The following is a 16,084-nucleotide window of genomic DNA, read 5'->3' on the forward strand; positions in this document are numbered from 1 at the left end:
ACAAGCAAGCGAGCGAGCGCGCAAGCAAGCAAAGAGCCGCGGCAACATGCAACATGCAACAAGCACGCACGCCAGCCCAACACGCCCCCAAACCAAAACCTCCATCCATCCATGCATGATCCACCTACCCAGTACCCACCCACTTCCCCCAGGCCCCCATCCATCCACCCAGCATCCACTTCAGCCGCAGGTCTTGGGCCCGCAAAGAAGCAAGACTTAGACAAGCCTAAACGAAAAAATTTACCTATCTTCTGCCCACGAAAAAAAAAAAAAAAAAAAAAACCTCCACTTCGCGCCGACGACGCTGACCGGTGCCCCGCGCGGCTGGAGCCCTAATCCGTAAGGCAACTCACTCGCTCACTCGCTCGATGCTTGACTTGCTTGGGTCTTTGGGACCTTGTTCCTTGTCCCTGGGCCCGGTGAAGAGGGTCAACGGCGTCGGGGCGTGGTGGAAAGTTAGCCCAACGGTTGCTGGACAGTCGTCAGTGGTCAACGGGCGAGGGTCCCCGCCTGCCCGCCTGCCACTGCTTGGCCGCGCGTGGATGTGCGTGTCTGTGTGCCCGTGTGTCCGTGTCCGTGTGTCTATCGATCTACGGATTACGCACCCAACAGCAGCAGCACAGCCTGAGCTTTGAGCATTGAGCTGTGAGCCCAAGCAATGGCACCACCGCCGCCGCCGCCGACTGTGGAGTACGTGATAGGTGGTTTGTACCTATAGACAGAAGAGTCTAGAGGCCAGACAGCCAGCCGCGGCACAGGCACCAGGCACAAGCACAGTAGGTACGGCACAGCCACAGCCACAGCCAGTCCAGCCCAGTCACCGGTCCCGAAACTCGCGCATTCAGGTCCTCTCCTCACCGGCGCCCGTCTGCAATCGCAATCGCAATCGCAACCCACGATACTCCCAGGGCACACTCAACTCACGCCTCGCGCACCCAATCCAACCCAACCCACACTCCTACCGCACCTCCCCCTCCCCCTTCCCACCAGCACCAGTACCACCCTCCAAAACAGCGCAAGCGCGCTCCGCCCTCTCGAGCTTCGCCACCGTCCCCGTCAACCCGCCCTTCAGCTCCACCAGCCCACTCGCGCCGCGCTCCCACATAGCCAAGACGTCGTCCCAGCGCGCAAAAGCCGGGACATCGCCCAAGCCCACTGCTGCACCCTCTGTTGTCGCAGTCGCAGTCGCACCACTAGCAACAGCAGCGACAACAGCATCTCGCTGCGCAAACGCCAGCTCCAGCGCCTCCCTCTCCGCCTCCATCGCCGCTTGCTGCGCCGCTGCCGCGCGCGCCGGCGCCGTCCGTCGCAGGTCCGCGACTTTGCCTGTGAGGAGCTCTTTCTGGGCTTCGAGGGCGCGGATGCGGTCCGCGAGGCGCGAGTCTATGGGCTCGTATTCTGGGGCGCGCGGAAGCGCGGGGGGATTAGCTTCTTGTTTGCGTGTTTGTGTGCGGGTGCGGGTGCGGTAGGCTTACCCTCGGCCGAAGCCTGCAGCTCCTCCTCGCCCAGCAGCTCCTGGGGCGGCATGCCATTAATCTCGATATTGTGTCTCGCGCTCGCAAACGTCGCCTTGATGTACTGCCACCAACATTACCGCGCATTAGCACCATCTCTCACACATATCTCCCCTCCTCCACGAACACACACACTCACCTCATCAACCAACTCCTCGACCCTCCGCCTCAACACGTCCTCCCCGCCCTCGGGCGCCGCGCTCGGCGGCAAATGCAGGTCGATCTTCTGGCGGGCGGCGCGCTTCGCGTTCGCGACGAGGTAGGCCAGGTCGGCGGGCGCTTGGAGTTCGATGCGCCGGTGCGCGGCGTCCATTGTTTTTGCTTTTGTTGTTATTGTTGTTTGGTTGGTTGGTTGGTTGGGCGTTTGTGTGTGCGCGCGTGCGCGTGCGCGTGTTGTGGCGTGTGTTTCGCGCGCGTGTGTTTGGATGTGTGTGTGTGCTTGTGTCGGGTGGTCGGTCTGTCGCGTGCGTAGGTCTTGTTCGGAGGGAGGTATTATAGCAGGTGGCGCGCGTTTTTGTTGTTGTTGGCGGCAACGAAGCGAGAGACAGCGGTGGAAGTATGCGGACGGGTGGGTGGGCTGGTGGTGGTGGTGGTGGTTGCGATGGCCGTGGTCGCGGTTGCGGTGGTGTTTGTTGTTTTTGTTGATGCGGTTGCGCCGAGGCCGAGGCCACCCGCGCGATAAGGGCTTGTCACTTATCAGGGCACCCCCAGACATCATAGTGTCACATGTCGCGTGGGCTCCCCTTGCTCGTGACGCGCTCCCCAGCCACCGACGTTTGCTCAAGAGGCAAGAGGGGAAACCATCCTGTCTTTGGTCGACTACAACTACCTAGAATCCCACGCCTCAATTGCGAGCGGAGATGTCCTGCGCCCCAATCATCCAATCATCCAATCAATCAATCAATCAATCAATCAATCCCCATTGCGAAGAAAGCAATAAACAATCTACATCCAACATGGTAGAAAGCAAAAACTCCGGTGCTCCCTGCACCTCCGTCGCTAAAATACTAGCAGCAAACCCAAAAGAGCTGGAGAGAGAGAGAGGGGACGAAAGGGACCAGCCAAACAAAACCCCCAACGCAGCCTCCCTGTATCGTACCGTCATATGCCTCGCGTGCGTGCAATAATCCCCATTGCGCCGTGCCCCATGCTCCCAAAGCCCCGTCTAAGAGATCTAGGTGGCAGCCTGGTTGTCGTCGTGGTGATGTCGTCTTCCTTACTGAGGGAAAATGCTGGCCGCTTCCTCGTCCGTCAGGACAATGTCCTGCACGGGGTCCTGGCGGCGCTCCAGGTCGCTCGAGTCGTAGTCGGCGTACGAGGGGAGGAAGATGTCTGCAGAGAGAGCGCGCGAGCGCTTACGGTTAGCCAGAGTGCCGATAGTAGCAGTAGCTAAAGTAGTGACGCCGAGGCGCAGTCTGAGCCGAGGGACGGAGCTTGCCTTGGTTCCAGTCGAAGCCCTGCGAGGCCTTGACGCATGTGATCTGCAAGCCGCTGGCGTTAGCGGCGGATTCGAAGTTGGCGGGGAAAGGGAGGGGAAGTGGAAGGGAGGCGAGAATCGCTGGCTGCCTTACCAACCGTGGAGCATCCGGGTGGCCGACGTTAATGACGATGTGCTCAGACTTGGAGATCGAGGAGCCTGCGCCCAGCTGATCAGCATCCCATCCTCTCTGTCGGTGTAAACGCTCGTGGCCGGAGATCCTCCTGGTTCAGCCCTCCCGAGGGGGGGCACCTACTGAGCAGCGATGGCCGGCGGGCCAGGTGGTGCGGGGAGGACACCGAGGACGAGGGCGACGCGATCAGCGGGTGCCCGGCGCTCGACGACGAGGCCGACGAGAAGGACGAGCTGGCCGTGCTGTGCTGGCCGGTCCGGCGGCGCATGGGAATGGCAATCGAGGACGACATTGTGAGGTGGCTGGCGCGGGTGGACGGGGATATCTCGAGGCAAGCAACACGACGATGGATGGGGAGCAATCAACAGGCAGTAGGATTTGTTGGATCGAAACGGATTGTTGTCAGATAGAGAGAAAAAAAAAAAGAGAGGGTGGAAGGAGTGAGTCAAGGGAAACTAGGTATGAGTTGTCCTGCCGGTGGTGATCGGAAGCTCGGAGGGAGGAGGGAGGAGGGAGCAGCGGGCAGCAAGCACGACAACGTGTGATGCCGCTTCGGGGTTGACTCAGGCAACCAAGCCGACCCCGTGATTGACGTACGCCTCGCAGCTCGGGACGCTAAGGTACACTCGCAGCCTCGGCGCGCATGCATGGGGAGAGGCATGACGCGCCCTTTGCGGCTCTGCACAACACCACGGCACGAGCATCGAGCATCCGCCAGCTGACCGAGCCTGGTGCACCAGACGGCCTTGCTCGTTCAAACCCACCCTGAACATCCTCCCATTTCCCCCCCACCCTATCCATGTCCTATTGAAGCCGCAGCAGAAGAAAGAAAGAGATCAAAGGGTAGCCCATCCTCCACCCGCGCCAAGTCCTCTCAAAGGAAACCAGTGGTGCCATCGGACAAGGCAACAGCGCCATCACAACCTAGCACAGATGGATGGTGAACATGAGTCGTTGTTGATGACGATCAAACTGCTAATCGAGCCTCAATCGTCCCATCGTTTCCGTCAAGCAACCCAGATCTGCCCTCGTTCTTTCCTTCCTTGCCCCATCTCAATCGTACAAACCCGCTCAACGCGCAATCAGCCTCTGGGTATCCCAAATATCCAAACCGTGTACAATTCCCTGGCAGCAAGAAAAACAAAACAGAAAACACCAAAAAAGGAAAGAAAAGGAGGAAAAAACCGTCTGTCTCCGCCAAATTCTCTTGAAACCGAGGCCGGTAGCCCTGGTCTTGTGGCGTGATTTTGTGGAAAATTATGACAAACATCAAACAGTGGACTGGGTATCGCTGGCGATGTCGAAGAAGCAGCCGAGTCACCAGCCCTTGTTCTTGCGAGCAAAGCGCTTGTTGAGCAGGTTCAGCACCTTGCTCACGTTGAACTGGACGTACTCCAGGTCAAGGTCTTCCTGGCTGTCCTTTTGCATCTCCAGAAGATCGTCCAGCTTAAGGTCGAGTTCTAGAAGGCCACGGTTCCGCCCTAGAGCATCCTCCTTAGATTCTTCACGTTCCTTAGACGATTTGCCTGAGGGTGTGGGGACGATACCTTTGTAGTGTAGCGAGATGACAAAAGTACCCGGCAGCGGGCTGGTGAAGTTGAAGTAGATGTTTGCCCGTCGGTTCTCGGGGACATTGCTCTTCTGGATGACGCCCTCCTTCTCCAGCTGCTGGTGGGTGAACTTGTAAGGCCCCAGTACTTGCTGCTTTTGCTGCTTCCTGGTCTTGCCTTCGGACTGGCTGCGGACGTTATGCAGATATGATTTGTAAGTCTCGAGTTGGCCAACCAGGTAGGCGTTGTGGTCGCGAATCGTGCGGTAAACCTCGTCAAGCTTGCGGGTCTCCTCAACGACCTTGTCTTTCATTGAGCCAAGGTGGACCAGTTCCTGCTCGATTTCGTCCCGAAGCAGGGCAAAGCCGTCCTCTCTGTCGATGACACCGCCTTCCTGGAGCTGGTTCAGAAGTTCCATGGCCCGGATGCCCTTCTTCACCATGACGGAGTCATTCTTGGTGGTTGCTGCCGCTTCAGCTATCCGTTCCAGACGCAGGGGTCTCCGGGTAATCGAAGTGTTTGGTGGCAGTGAACGGAGGATCATCACCATGGTCGACTTGGCCTCCATGAAGAAAACCTCTTCCTGGGTGATGTCGAGAGCTGCTGTCAAATCATCAATAGGCGTCTCCCATTTGCTGAAGAGCGGAAGGTTGATGGCTCGGTTTTCCTTTCTTGGTAGTTGGGCCGGCGCGGGACCCAGTTCTTGGAGTAATATGCCGAGATGCGAGCTCTCATCTCTAGTCTGTGCTTTTATTAGCACACGATCAGTTCAGTATCGCATGAGCTAACTTACCAGTTCTGCAGTGTGACGGTCGAGTAACGCGTGTGTTGCGTAAACCTCGTTGAGGGTGATGGAGAGCTCCAAATCCTTCTTCGACAAAGCGACGTAGTTGTCCATCTCCAAGCTTTCGTAGAAGTCTTGAACTTCGCAAAGATCGAGCATGAACTTGTTGATGCGCTCCTTGTTCGACTGAATGAATGGCTGCAATTTGACCATGTATGGCTCCTTTGCATAAGAAGGCTTGTTAGCCAAGTTTTGCAGCATCTTTGCAATGTACGTGAGCGTCCGCTTCGGGTTCTCTGCTGGTGTTGCATCGATCAACATGTACGACCTTGGCGTGACTATCGCGGGGTTGATGAAACGCAAGAAGAAGAAACCTCCGATCAATGTACAAATCGTGTGGTCGGAAGCATCCGGGTACTTTCTCTTTGAAAGACTGCGGATTTGCTTGCAGATCCACCGAATACCGTAAGGCGTCTCTTCGAGGCCATCAATGATTGTGGTCAGGAAGGAGTTGGCAATCTCCATCAGCATCGTCAGTCGCGGCGCAATAATCTGCTGCACCGTCTCGTTCTCTGCTGCTTGCTCGGCCGTAACACCGCGCGGAAGGTGAGCAGGCAGATTGCCTTCGCTGTCTTCAATTTCTTGAATCATCTTCTCGTAGACCTTCAGAGGGTTGATCTCCAGGTCGAGATCTCTGAGCTCAATCAAAGAGTTGATACGCTCTGCCAACACCATCTTGAGGTAACTTTGACCAGGTCCCCGGCGGGTATATGTCGTCATCATCCGGGATACGGGAGTGTTTGCGCGCAAAAGAGAGGAATAATCTTGGGTGTTTTCGAATTGATAGGTGAGGACAGACTTATTGAGGTCAGCAACGACGTCGACGGCGAATCGGCGACACTTACCTGAAACATGGTGAGCAGAAGGTGCTCTTCTCTGCTCTCGTACTGGTTTCCGTAGATGGTGAACATAACCGTCTGCAGCAGAGAATCGATCTCGGCCATGGTGACAAGGCGACACAGGTGGGCGATATGTCGGGGCTCCGACTGGAGAAGGAACAGCAGGTTGCCATACTTCTGGGTCTTTTCGTCATTGGGGAAGAAGCCTTCCTGCAACTCCGTTTCTTCTAGGTGGCTGGCGACTTCGTTTTGCTGCATACAATGTCAGCTACCGCTGCAAACACGACAGGGCTTTAGATTGGCCGCACCTCTTCAAGAGCCATCCGGTTCTGGATCAGAAGCGCAATCCGGGAGTCGAGATATCTGACATCCTTTTCAAGCACGAAGTTCTTCTTCGACTGCGAGGAGATGCGCGCCTTGAGTTCACGCAGGACTTTTTGGGCTATAAGTCATTAGCACCCTAGGGGAAGAGTCATGGCTGGAGTACAACGATACCTTTGGCCAGCTCATCTTCGATTTCCAAGTCCTTCTCCTTTGCGGACATGGAAAGATACAGCGCGGTAACCGAGTAGCGCTTCGACTGGCGCGTCGAGCGGGATCCATCGTGCGAAGACATGGTGTTCTGACGGGAGACGGGTATGAAGGAAGAGGAAGATGAAGTCGAGGCCCTGGAGGGAGCTTGCAGCATCGCAATCGACATGTCTAGGTTGCGCGCAACAACTCACGCGGCGTGCGCGACTCGCAGCAGGCAGACTCGACGACGACTCGGGGGAAGTCGAGGGTCCGCCGCGGCGAAATTACTGGGATCGGAGTGGTGGGTGCGTCAGGAACAAGAGTAGCTGTGCCTTAAACAAAGGGACTCGGGATGGTGGTACACCCAAGGTACCGGTGCGACGGGAGCAATTGCAGCTTGCTTAGCCCCGTTCCAAGCCCCAAGCTTTGTTTTTTGGGGTTATCCTTTTATTTTTCTCTCGCTCGCCTTTTTTTTTTCTTGGGAGGCGCCGATCAGGTCATGTATGCCAAGCGGAAAGCGTGTCTTTGTCGGTCGCGCGCGGCGGCTGGCGTGGGTGCTATCTGGCGGGCGGCGTGCAGTAGGCAGCAGCAGCAGCAGCAGCGCAATTTGCCGGGCGTATAAGATTGCTCGCACAAGAATGCTTCGGTCGGCGGGCTGAAACTCGAGGGTTGAGTCGTGGCCGCAATTGGCAAACGTGGACTTGGACGTGGACTTTGGGGCGTGGGATGTGGGACGTGGGACGTGGGTGTGTTGTTGGCAAGCAGGCGCGGGCGCGGGCGGGGGCTTTGGCCGGGTGGTCGCGGGCTAAAAAGGCAGCAAGAGGAGGAGAGGTAAGGAGTGTTGTTGTTGTTGCGTGTAGTGTGGTAGGGAGCGACAGGCGGGTTGATGGAGGAGTCGGCGGAGGGGGAGGGGAGAGGGAGAAGAAGACAGGCAGGTGTTTCAGCGCGCGCACCACGACGGTTTGAGGCAGAGAAACGGGCAAGCGATCGCCCGGCAGGCGACGCTTTGGCAAAATTGCATCCGCTTTTCAGGGGCACCCGGCAGAGCGAGCACTTGACGAGCACGCACCGACGGGGCCCTGGCCATCCACCCGCCGCCCTGACTCGCCGCGCCGCAAAGGGCCCAATTTAGGCCGCATATGCACGCGGGCGCATATTAAATTATTTGATATCGCGATAAGGCCCGGCCACTCGACGAACGACGCGCGTATTAGCCCCCCGCAGTCAGGTGGCCGCTGTGAAACACTTGCTTGTCTCGACGCCCTGGGGGCGGCCGGCGGCTCGCCCGGAACGCTCGAGCCGATCGAGCTACTACCTAGGTACCTACACCACCCACACTACTATAGCTATTTTTGCCCCCGACCCCGTGCCACACAAACGCCCTACCTACTTATCGCACCACGCCCGCGATGATCACCATCAGAACAAAGTATCTGCCTGCAAGTCAGCCCATGTTTCGAGCGCCACCCATGTTTCGGACACGCTTACGCGGCGGCACAGACTCCCCATTCCCGGACCGTCATGATCTGGTAGAACCGCGTCGATGCCACCATCGTCGCCTCGCTTATCCCCAGGATCGCGAGCACGAACATCCGCGCCCCAAAGCCCGGGATTATCGAGTATGCAATCAGCGGCAAAAGTAAAAACACCGGCAGCGCTAGCGTAGCCGCCTGGATCGTGTCGAGTCCATGCACCCCGAAGATTCGAAGCTGTTGCTGTTCTTGTAGTAGTAGCTGATGCTCCCGCTGTTGCTGTTCTTGTTGCCGTTGCTGCGCTTCACGTCGCCGTGGCAACACCATCAGGTCGGCCCCGCGTTTCAGGAAGCGCGATTCTGCTTCAGAGATGGGCGCGTGCAAGTGGAGCCAGGCTTGGTATCGAGAAATATCCTCGGCCTTGGCAGGCTCGAGGACTTTCATCATCTTGCCGTATGAGGACATGGCGCTATCTGTTTGGGCCCGTCAACAACCGTCTGCGCCAGAGGTGAGGTTACGATAAACTCACTGTACTGTCCAAGCTTGACGTAGATATTGCCGAGCAGCAATGTTCGTCTCGAGTGGAGATCTCCGCCATAGCGCCTCTCGAGCCGACGCGAAGCGGGTTGTGCGTCCTCGTCATCACCGACGGCGGTGGTCTGAGCAATATACTCATCGACCAAGCGCAACTCTTCTTCCATTTCCGCAAGCTCATCTTGGATATGGAGCAAGATCCGGTGATTAAGATATTCGAATCTGCGGTACACTGGTTTTATTCCCCGATTTGTCTCATCCCTGGCCTCGTCGGTACTTTCAGCCAACTCGGTGGCCAATTTCTCGTATCCCGCAATAGTAGTTTTCGTTAAGTCCGGTGCATCATGCTGGATGAATTGGCTGACGAAGGACGTTTGCGGAGGGTATTGCCCGTACGGAGAAGTAAGATGACCCGGATCTGGTATGGGTACGTGAGGGGGGGATGGTGATGCGTCGATAGGATCCCAATACGGCCCTTGCTGTGGCTGGGGTGCATAATAGGGGAATGAAGAATCATCTCGATGAGATCCGTCGTCATAATGCCGTCGTCCCCGCGGCTGTTGCGGTGTCTGCAAAATATGCTGACGGAGACTTTCTTCCTGGGCGAGGAGACGTCGTAGTAGAGGGTCCTCGGCCTCGGCAACCAGGCCGGCGTAAGATTCCTGAGAAAGCTCCCGGTACAGCCGCTCAATTTCCAACTGTCGCTCAATAATCTCTTCGTCCGCAGAGCCGTCGCTCTGGGGCGTCGGAAGGTCTTGAGCCATCCGGTTCCGTTCACTCGCTTCCGGACTGCTGTCCCGAACGGATATGCCAGAATCGGAGTTCACCCTGTCCCGATCTACGGTGGAAGCCTTGGTGGAGCCCGGATAGTCCCGTGAAGGCGGTGGGGTTGCTAATTCCCCAGCGCTTGCCGGTCCCTTGGACGCCTGAGAATGGGTAGAGCGAGTTGACCCACGGCGTCGGCGCTCGGCACGTTCGTAATTTGAGGAGACCTGACTGTCGGAATGCTTGGATCGGTCCTTTGGGCGCCTGCGCTTAGTTATGTTGGACCTTTCATAAGACTTTTGCGTGACGGTAGAGTTGCTTCCGCTGGACGTTCCGGACGAGTGCGTAAGACTGGAGAAGACGGAGAGCAAGGAGGGACTAGACAGATTCGACAAGGCATCCGCCCTTCGAAGCAAGGAACTATGCTTTTGTCTTACACTTCGTCGAGCAGAGCTCACACCAAGCTCGAGGCCAGACCCGCTGCGTCGAGCATGAGAGCTGCCGCGGTCTCGAGGTGGGGTGCTTTTGAAGGAAGTGTGGTCGGCGGCGTCCCCTCCTTCCGATATCCTCGACAGCTCCGGGTAGTAGCCAGTCGAGCTTCGATTGGAGGCGGCAGTGGAGCTGCGCGAGCTTCTGGACGAGCTGGCGGAGGTTGTTGTCGCCTTTCGAGCGCTCCGTTTCCTGACTCGCGTTGGGCGTGCGTCTTCAACGTCTTCCCACGTCGGCGACTCTGGCTGCCGATCGTCATTCGCATCGTACGGAGATTTCAACCTCACAGTCGAGTGCTTGCGCAGCCGGCGCGAGGAGAGCCTCTCGTCCGCGCTGCCCCGCGGCCTCGCATCGCTTTCAGCGTCGAGATCGGGACACTGGGGACGGCAGCGCGGCGTGGCGGCTGCTACTGGAGACCCGCGCCCTTCAGCCTGTGCATGCCAGATGAATACAGGTCAGCAACCATGCTCTAACTGGTCCACGTAGGTGACAGCGTTGGCGAAGCATACCATGGATATCAGAGGGACAGATAAGCCTTCACCTCTCTTGACGCCTGAAGCGCAGTCTGAAGTCGACCTCTCCGCGAGAACAGCTGGGCCTGCAGCTAGCCGGAACCGAGCTAAGACATGCGGGCACGATGAAAGACGACGGGAGGCCGATCTGGGGGAAAAGGCGCGAACTACTGTCCGATACAGGGCTTTTTCGTGTCACAAAAGGCGTGCATGCTGACCCAATGTCAGGGATGACCGCAGCGTTGGCGCCCCACGAACGGTAAGCCGAGGGTGTTTCACTTGTCCACATGCCTCAGCCTCTTCTGCGACTGCGACAACAATAGCCTCACCATCATCATGATGTTGTAAAAGCAAAACACGCCCGCATGCTTCGTTGTGCTGCAGGACTCGTGTCAAGACGCGATCGATAGAGTGGGTATTAGTCTGCGAGTGTCACCCCGCCGTTCTATATACAGAATATGCGAAGAGACGTGGTTTGGTCTCTCCGCTCTATTTCATGTGCATGCCATTCCTCCCTGTTACGCCACATTACGCCCCCTAGTTCGCTTCTCGTCGCCGTCATGCCGCTTGCTGCTTACCACCGCGCCGTCGATGTGCTGCAAAGGAACCAATGTCAGTCATACATGCATCATGGTATCTTCTACAATCTCGGACAACAGACTAGAACCGGCTGATATCCCGCCCGAAGATCCAGTTGATAAACCTAATGTCCAGTCAGTCTCCGCCTACTCGAGCCAGCGTAAAGGAATGCACCCACCAGTACATCGGGATCAGGATCTTGTTCCTCAAGCTCACACTCTTGGTGAGGTACGCTCCACGCCATATCAACCACGCGGCGCGACCAGAGATGTTCCCACCACCACCGCTCTGCATGATGGCATTCCAGTTACCAAGGTACGCCATGACGCCCATGTTCTTCCAGGTAAAGCCGTGTTGTTCGATGTCGGACTTGTTGAGTCTTTGGGCAAGCCACTCCGCCTTCTGGCTCGCGACCTGCGCGGTAGCCGGGTACATGGTACCCTCCAGGGTCGCACAGTCGCCCAACGCATACACGTCTTCCATGACGGCCCGTGCCTTGCCGTCTTCGCCCTGTCCCTTCGGTTCCAGGATGACGCGAAGCTGATCGTTGGTGATGACAGCGCCAGTCTTCGGGTGCTTCTTGACCACCCACTCGTCGGCCTCTGGTTTCTCGCCATTTGGCGCTTGGAGACGCATTTGGTTCGGCAAAAGCTGGGTCCTTGAAAGCGCATTCTGTATGAATGGGTTCATCATGAGACCTGTGCTCCAGACAACCATGCCAACGCCAATTTCGCCCTCCTCCTTCACCTTCAAGGTGTAGCAGGACTTGGGATCCTTGACCTGAGAAGTTCCTTCTTCCTTACTGGGCACACCGGGGCGCAGCCACTCAACATGGTGGGAAGTCTTGATCTGGATGCCTTCTCTCGAGAAAGTCTTCAGGGCGTACTTGCTCAGGTTCTCGTCAAACATTGAAAGGACCCTGGGAGCCACGTCGTACACCGTAATACGGTAGTGGTGCATGAGGTCGGGGTAAAGCTTGGAGAGATCTTCCCTGATGATGTCATGCAATTCCGCAGAGAACTCAATGCCCGTGGGACCACCGCCAACAATGGCAAAGTTAAGCAGATGTTTGCGCATCTCTTCGGTAGTCGTGGGCAGAGCAGCTGTTTCAAAGCCTGTAACTACAGTTAGCATCATTGACCGTTTATAGGAAGCCATAATAAGATACGCACATTGAAGAAGGCGGTTACGAATCTTTCTCGCATCACCGACATCTTTCAGGAAGAAAGCGTTTTCCTTGACACCCGGGGTACCGAAAGTCTGGCTGTAGCAACCGACCGTAACAATGAGCTTGTCGTACGGAAGGCCGAACAACTGGCCCTTCTTTGCTTCTTCGACTTTCTCCATGGCCCTCTCTTCTCGAGACTCGCCAGCGTGACGATCAGCGGCCAAGGCAACGCCCTGTTCCGCGTCTTCTACACCCTCTTCGACCGTGATGCGCTTGTTCTTGAAGTCAACATCATCGGCCCAGCCTTGGAAGTAGGAGACGTTGGTTCTCTTGCTGCGGACAGGTTCCAGGGCAGTCCGGAACTCGAGGGTACCGACGGAGGTGGAAGCCAGAAGAGGAGTAAAGGCGAAATACGAGCGCGGCGAGACAACAACGGCTTGGTACTTTTTAGGGTCGAGCCTACGGGCAACGGTGTAGCCGGCCCATCCCGAGCCTAGAATGACGACTCTTTCCCTCCCTAGAAAGCGTCAACCAATGTTCCGCGGCGCAATGTTAAATGGTGGACCATACTGTCACGCTGGGCGTCAAGGGCCTCGACTGTCAAAGAACGGCGTTGCAGAAGGTGGGAAGCAGTGGCTCCCCTTGGAGCTGAGAGCGGGTGGTGGTGGGAAACAACATCTAGCAAGCCATTGGGAAGCTTGCCCAAGCGCTGGCGCTGAATTGCGAGAGACATGGAGGAACTGTAACTCTACACCAGTACTGTGCTCAGGAGTAACTGGAAACAGCAGCTGTCAAGACGACTTACGAACGTTGGAGTTCCAGGCTGGAGACGTACTTTCTATTTCAATATGACGTATGAAGGAGTGCCGATCCCGACGCGAGTCAGGAGCCGTATCGGGAGCCGGAGGAAAAAGTCAGACACAAAGCGAACAAAGGAGCAAACAGAGAGACAAGGGAACGACAATGGACGAGAACACTGGGAATTCTGGAGGGAATTTCTCTGCCCTTAAAAATGTGCACTGCGCTCCCGTACCTCGGAGTGGGCTTCTTCTAAAAACGGACACCGACCAAGCCCTATGAATATCTTGAGCGGCTTTTTCTAGAATCCCGCTTGCACAGGGCATACAGAGCCCCCATTCCACTCCCAAGGCCCTATTGCAGCAGCAACAATAATCGAGAGTAATCCGAATCACGTCCGCAGAGAGCCTTTGTAGGACAAATTTCGTCTCAACCTGATTCCATAGCGATCCGAGCCCGGTATCGGACATAGATAGGATCTTGCTCGGTGGCTAAAAAAGGGCAGCAGATGACGTGGTTGGATGCACAAACGGAGGGGCTGCGTGAACTGTGCTTTGCTTCTCCCAAGGAATCAAATGTGTTGAAAAAACTTGTCTATCTTAGCAGAGGTTTGCTGTCTAAGTATCATCCTTTCGTCCGGCAGTGAGGCGCTCCACTGCGCATGCTGCTGAACCCGACAACACCCGAGGGACCGTAAAAGAAATATTTGAACGCTAAAGGGGGGATCTAAATGGCAAGAATCGTGATCTACAGCAGCGTGTCGCCCAGTGCGCAGCGCACGATGGAGCAACCCGCACGAACGGTCTCGGAAGCGCCCTGCGGATCTAGTCAGATAGGCGAACTCAAATGGGCAGAACCTAGACTTACATGGGCTTCGAGGCTGGGGTTGACCTCGACAAGGTCCATAGCAACGAGGTTGCCGGTCTCAGCCACGCTCTCGGCGATGTAGTCACCCTCACGGAGGGTGAGGCCTCCACGGACAGGGGTACCAGTGCTGGGAGCCCACTGAGGGTCCAGGCTGTCAATGTCAAAGGACAAATGGATGGGAGTGTCGCTGCCGATCCAGCCAAGGGCCATGTCCGTGACCTTTCCGATGCCGTACCTGGGGAGCCGACGTCAGTCTCGGGTTCCATAAGGGTGAGAGGGTCCACCTTACTTGTCAACGTCACGCATGGAGAAGGCCTTGATACCGTTCTCCCTCAGAATCTTCTTCTCTCCAATGTCAATGTCCCTCAGGCCAATGTAGACCAGCTTGGTCACGCTGATCTTCTGGTCATCCTTGATCCAACCAAACATCTCCTCGTTGTCGCCCTTAGCCAGGCCCGTCAAGAAGGCCACGGGCATGCCGTGAATGTTGCCGCTGTCCGAGGTCTCAGGGGTGTTGATGTCAGCGTGGGCGTCAACCCAGATGACGGCAATTTCACGACCAATCCTCTCCCGGGTAGCCTTCGCGACACCGGCGATGGAACCGATGGCGATGGAGTGGTCACCGCCGAGGGTGAGGACGCAGCGGCCCTTGGAGGCGTGCTCGTAGACCTGCTCGCTCAGCTTCCTCGTCACGGCGCTGACAGTCCTCGGCATCTTCATGTTGCGGTGGTCGGGGTCCTCCTTGGGGATAACGTCGGTGTACGAGTGGACCTGGCCATCGTAGGTGACCTTGAAGTCGAGCTCGTCCCGAAGCTGGTCGAGCAGGCCGGCCTCAATCAGGGCCATGGGAGCCGCATCGACACCGGACTTCCTCTGCGCACCAACAACAACATCAGCATGGGAGACGGCAGCCCGGGGCTGCTGGGCAACGCACCTGTCCGTTAGAGAAGCCGACGGCGACGACGCCCAGGTCGTCGCGGCGAGGCAGGAACTTCGGCTGGATGGTAGGGGCGTGCGTCATTTTGCGAGCGGGGGAGCTGAGAGCGTGGAGAAGGGGTGGTGGTGGGCGCGAGAGCGGAGATGAGGGATAAGGCCTATGGAGCGCAGCTTTCTTTGTAGCGGCGCTGGAAGGGTCGGGAAAGCGTATTTATGTTGTTATCGTCGTGCGGTGAAAGAGCCATCGTGTCCTCCTTTCCTTCTCCTTTACGTAAATAGGCAAGATTGATTTTTCGCATCCGAGTGTTCAATCGCTTCTGACTGCGCTTAACGGTCGCGATGCGTTTATACTTGCGCTTAGGGTGTAGTAGGTGTTGGAAAGAGCCGACACTCGGCCTAGGCGTAGGCGGTGCGCTATGTGGTCCCTCCGATCCGACGACCCCATGTCGTTGCATGCGGACTTGTCACGCGTATCCCGCGCCCGCCGTCGTCCAACCTCACTTGCCCGCTGCGGCAAGGTGCGGCTGTAGCCGGCGACTGTCTGATAACGACTTCAAGGCCAAATGACAGCTCTCATCTTCCCGGAGCCCGGTGTAGAGTACAAAGTCGTGGCCGATCGCCAGGGGGCCGTCACATGCAATGCAATGCACAAACATTCCGGTAACCAAACTTCGCGTAGGTACATTCCCGTGGGCATGGCTATCAAAGTGGAGAGCAAGTGCAAAACTCTATTGTGGGACGCAGGTCCTCTATGGATATTTATTGTATACCTGAGACTGTTTGTTTTGCGGGGGCACAAATACTCTCATATCCTTATGGTAAGTGCTCGGACTTGACGGGTACAGACTGCTTCTTATAGGTGCAAAAAAAGTCATCATCAAGATATACCGGCCCGCTTTAGCATCGTTGAGTTACCAATGACAGCAAAGGCATAGTGCCTTTTCAGACAATAAGCACCGGCCCTGATCAACGAGGATACACGGACACCTCTTCCTTTACAAAAGGGCCATCGTCTCGTATGAACATGGTCAGCTTCACCGCAAAGTGAGACGAACCGTCCGGAGCCGGCAAGGCCAAGTTCAGCGGAGAGCGTC

General features: G+C 56.8%; 7 protein-coding genes across 7 annotated transcripts; 1 reads left to right on the forward strand and 6 right to left on the reverse strand.

The window, feature by feature from the left end:
* Nucleotides 1-958: 958 nt before the first annotated feature.
* Nucleotides 959-1,827, reverse strand: K452DRAFT_217512 (uncharacterized protein; the record flags this gene model as incomplete). The annotated part of the gene is made up of 3 exons (XM_033536295.1): nt 959-1,428; nt 1,476-1,578; nt 1,654-1,827. The coding sequence occupies 3 exons, from the start codon at nt 1,825-1,827 to the stop codon at nt 959-961; spliced, it is 747 nt and encodes a 248-aa protein (XP_033402990.1).
* Nucleotides 1,828-2,730: 903 nt separating this feature from the next.
* K452DRAFT_217100 (uncharacterized protein) lies at nt 2,731-3,148 on the reverse strand (the record flags this gene model as incomplete). Its single annotated transcript, XM_033536268.1, has 3 exons — nt 2,731-2,846; nt 2,944-2,995; nt 3,086-3,148. Coding segments are annotated over 3 exons (231 nt in total), but the record flags the coding sequence as incomplete, so codon positions are not given.
* A 1,045-nt stretch (nt 3,149-4,193) lies between these two features.
* K452DRAFT_282277 (uncharacterized protein) lies at nt 4,194-7,347 on the reverse strand. The gene is made up of 6 exons (XM_033539560.1): nt 6,853-7,347; nt 6,666-6,799; nt 6,364-6,609; nt 5,468-6,316; nt 4,672-5,416; nt 4,194-4,605 (listed from the first exon to the last, which is right to left on the reverse strand). The coding sequence occupies exons 1-6, from the start codon at nt 7,055-7,057 to the stop codon at nt 4,442-4,444; spliced, it is 2,343 nt and encodes a 780-aa protein (XP_033402992.1). The 5' UTR covers nt 7,058-7,347; the 3' UTR covers nt 4,194-4,441.
* Nucleotides 7,348-8,354: 1,007 nt separating this feature from the next.
* K452DRAFT_217741 (uncharacterized protein) lies at nt 8,355-9,640 on the reverse strand (the record flags this gene model as incomplete). Its single annotated transcript, XM_033536309.1, has 3 exons — nt 8,355-8,590; nt 8,651-8,811; nt 8,868-9,640. The coding sequence occupies 3 exons, from the start codon at nt 9,638-9,640 to the stop codon at nt 8,355-8,357; spliced, it is 1,170 nt and encodes a 389-aa protein (XP_033402993.1).
* Nucleotides 9,641-9,760: 120 nt separating this feature from the next.
* Nucleotides 9,761-10,852, forward strand: K452DRAFT_4878 (uncharacterized protein). The gene has a single exon (XM_033546732.1). It carries the CDS (start codon nt 9,881-9,883, stop codon nt 10,601-10,603), a length of 723 nt encoding a protein of 240 aa, XP_033402994.1. The 5' UTR covers nt 9,761-9,880; the 3' UTR covers nt 10,604-10,852.
* A 450-nt stretch (nt 10,853-11,302) lies between these two features.
* K452DRAFT_323439 (uncharacterized protein) lies at nt 11,303-13,122 on the reverse strand (the record flags this gene model as incomplete). Its single annotated transcript, XM_033544640.1, has 4 exons — nt 11,303-11,345; nt 11,400-12,336; nt 12,394-12,906; nt 12,960-13,122. 4 exons carry the CDS (start codon nt 13,120-13,122, stop codon nt 11,303-11,305), a joined length of 1,656 nt encoding a protein of 551 aa, XP_033402995.1.
* A 399-nt stretch (nt 13,123-13,521) lies between these two features.
* On the reverse strand, nt 13,522-15,344 carry K452DRAFT_261667 (uncharacterized protein). Its single transcript, XM_033538585.1, has 4 exons — nt 14,989-15,344; nt 14,344-14,927; nt 14,055-14,289; nt 13,522-14,003 (listed from the first exon to the last, which is right to left on the reverse strand). The coding sequence occupies exons 1-4, from the start codon at nt 15,073-15,075 to the stop codon at nt 13,935-13,937; spliced, it is 975 nt and encodes a 324-aa protein (XP_033402996.1). The 5' UTR covers nt 15,076-15,344; the 3' UTR covers nt 13,522-13,934.
* Nucleotides 15,345-16,084: the final 740 nt, after the last annotated feature.

Source organism: Aplosporella prunicola (assembly GCF_010093885.1).
Source record: "Aplosporella prunicola CBS 121167 unplaced genomic scaffold K452scaffold_1, whole genome shotgun sequence".
NCBI classification, from domain to species: Eukaryota; Fungi; Ascomycota; class Dothideomycetes; order Botryosphaeriales; family Aplosporellaceae; genus Aplosporella; species Aplosporella prunicola.

What these genes read in the sequence shown, in the direction of transcription:
- K452DRAFT_261667 (XM_033538585.1), bottom strand. Translation starts at nt 15,075, where the DNA reads ATGACGCACGCCCCTACCATCCAGCCGAAGTTCCTGCCTCGCCGCGAC. An exon ending in TCGGCTTCTCTAACGGACAG is followed by an intron (nt 14,928 to 14,988) that starts GTGCGTTGCCCA and finishes GTTGGTGCGCAG; the next exon opens with AGGAAGTCCGGTGTCGATGC. An exon ending in TCCATGCGTGACGTTGACAA is followed by an intron (nt 14,290 to 14,343) that starts GTAAGGTGGACC and finishes TCGGCTCCCCAG; the next exon opens with GTACGGCATCGGAAAGGTCA.
- K452DRAFT_282277 (XM_033539560.1), bottom strand. Translation starts at nt 7,057, where the DNA reads ATGTCGATTGCGATGCTGCAAGCTCCCTCCAGGGCCTCGACTTCATCT. An exon ending in ACCGTCACACTGCAGAACTG is followed by an intron (nt 5,417 to 5,467) that starts GTAAGTTAGCTC and finishes ATAAAAGCACAG; the next exon opens with ACTAGAGATGAGAGCTCGCA. An exon ending in CATCTCGCTACACTACAAAG is followed by an intron (nt 4,606 to 4,671) that starts GTATCGTCCCCA and finishes AGGATGCTCTAG; the next exon opens with GGCGGAACCGTGGCCTTCTA.
- K452DRAFT_4878 (XM_033546732.1), top strand. Translation starts at nt 9,881, where the DNA reads ATGCTTGGATCGGTCCTTTGGGCGCCTGCGCTTAGTTATGTTGGACCT.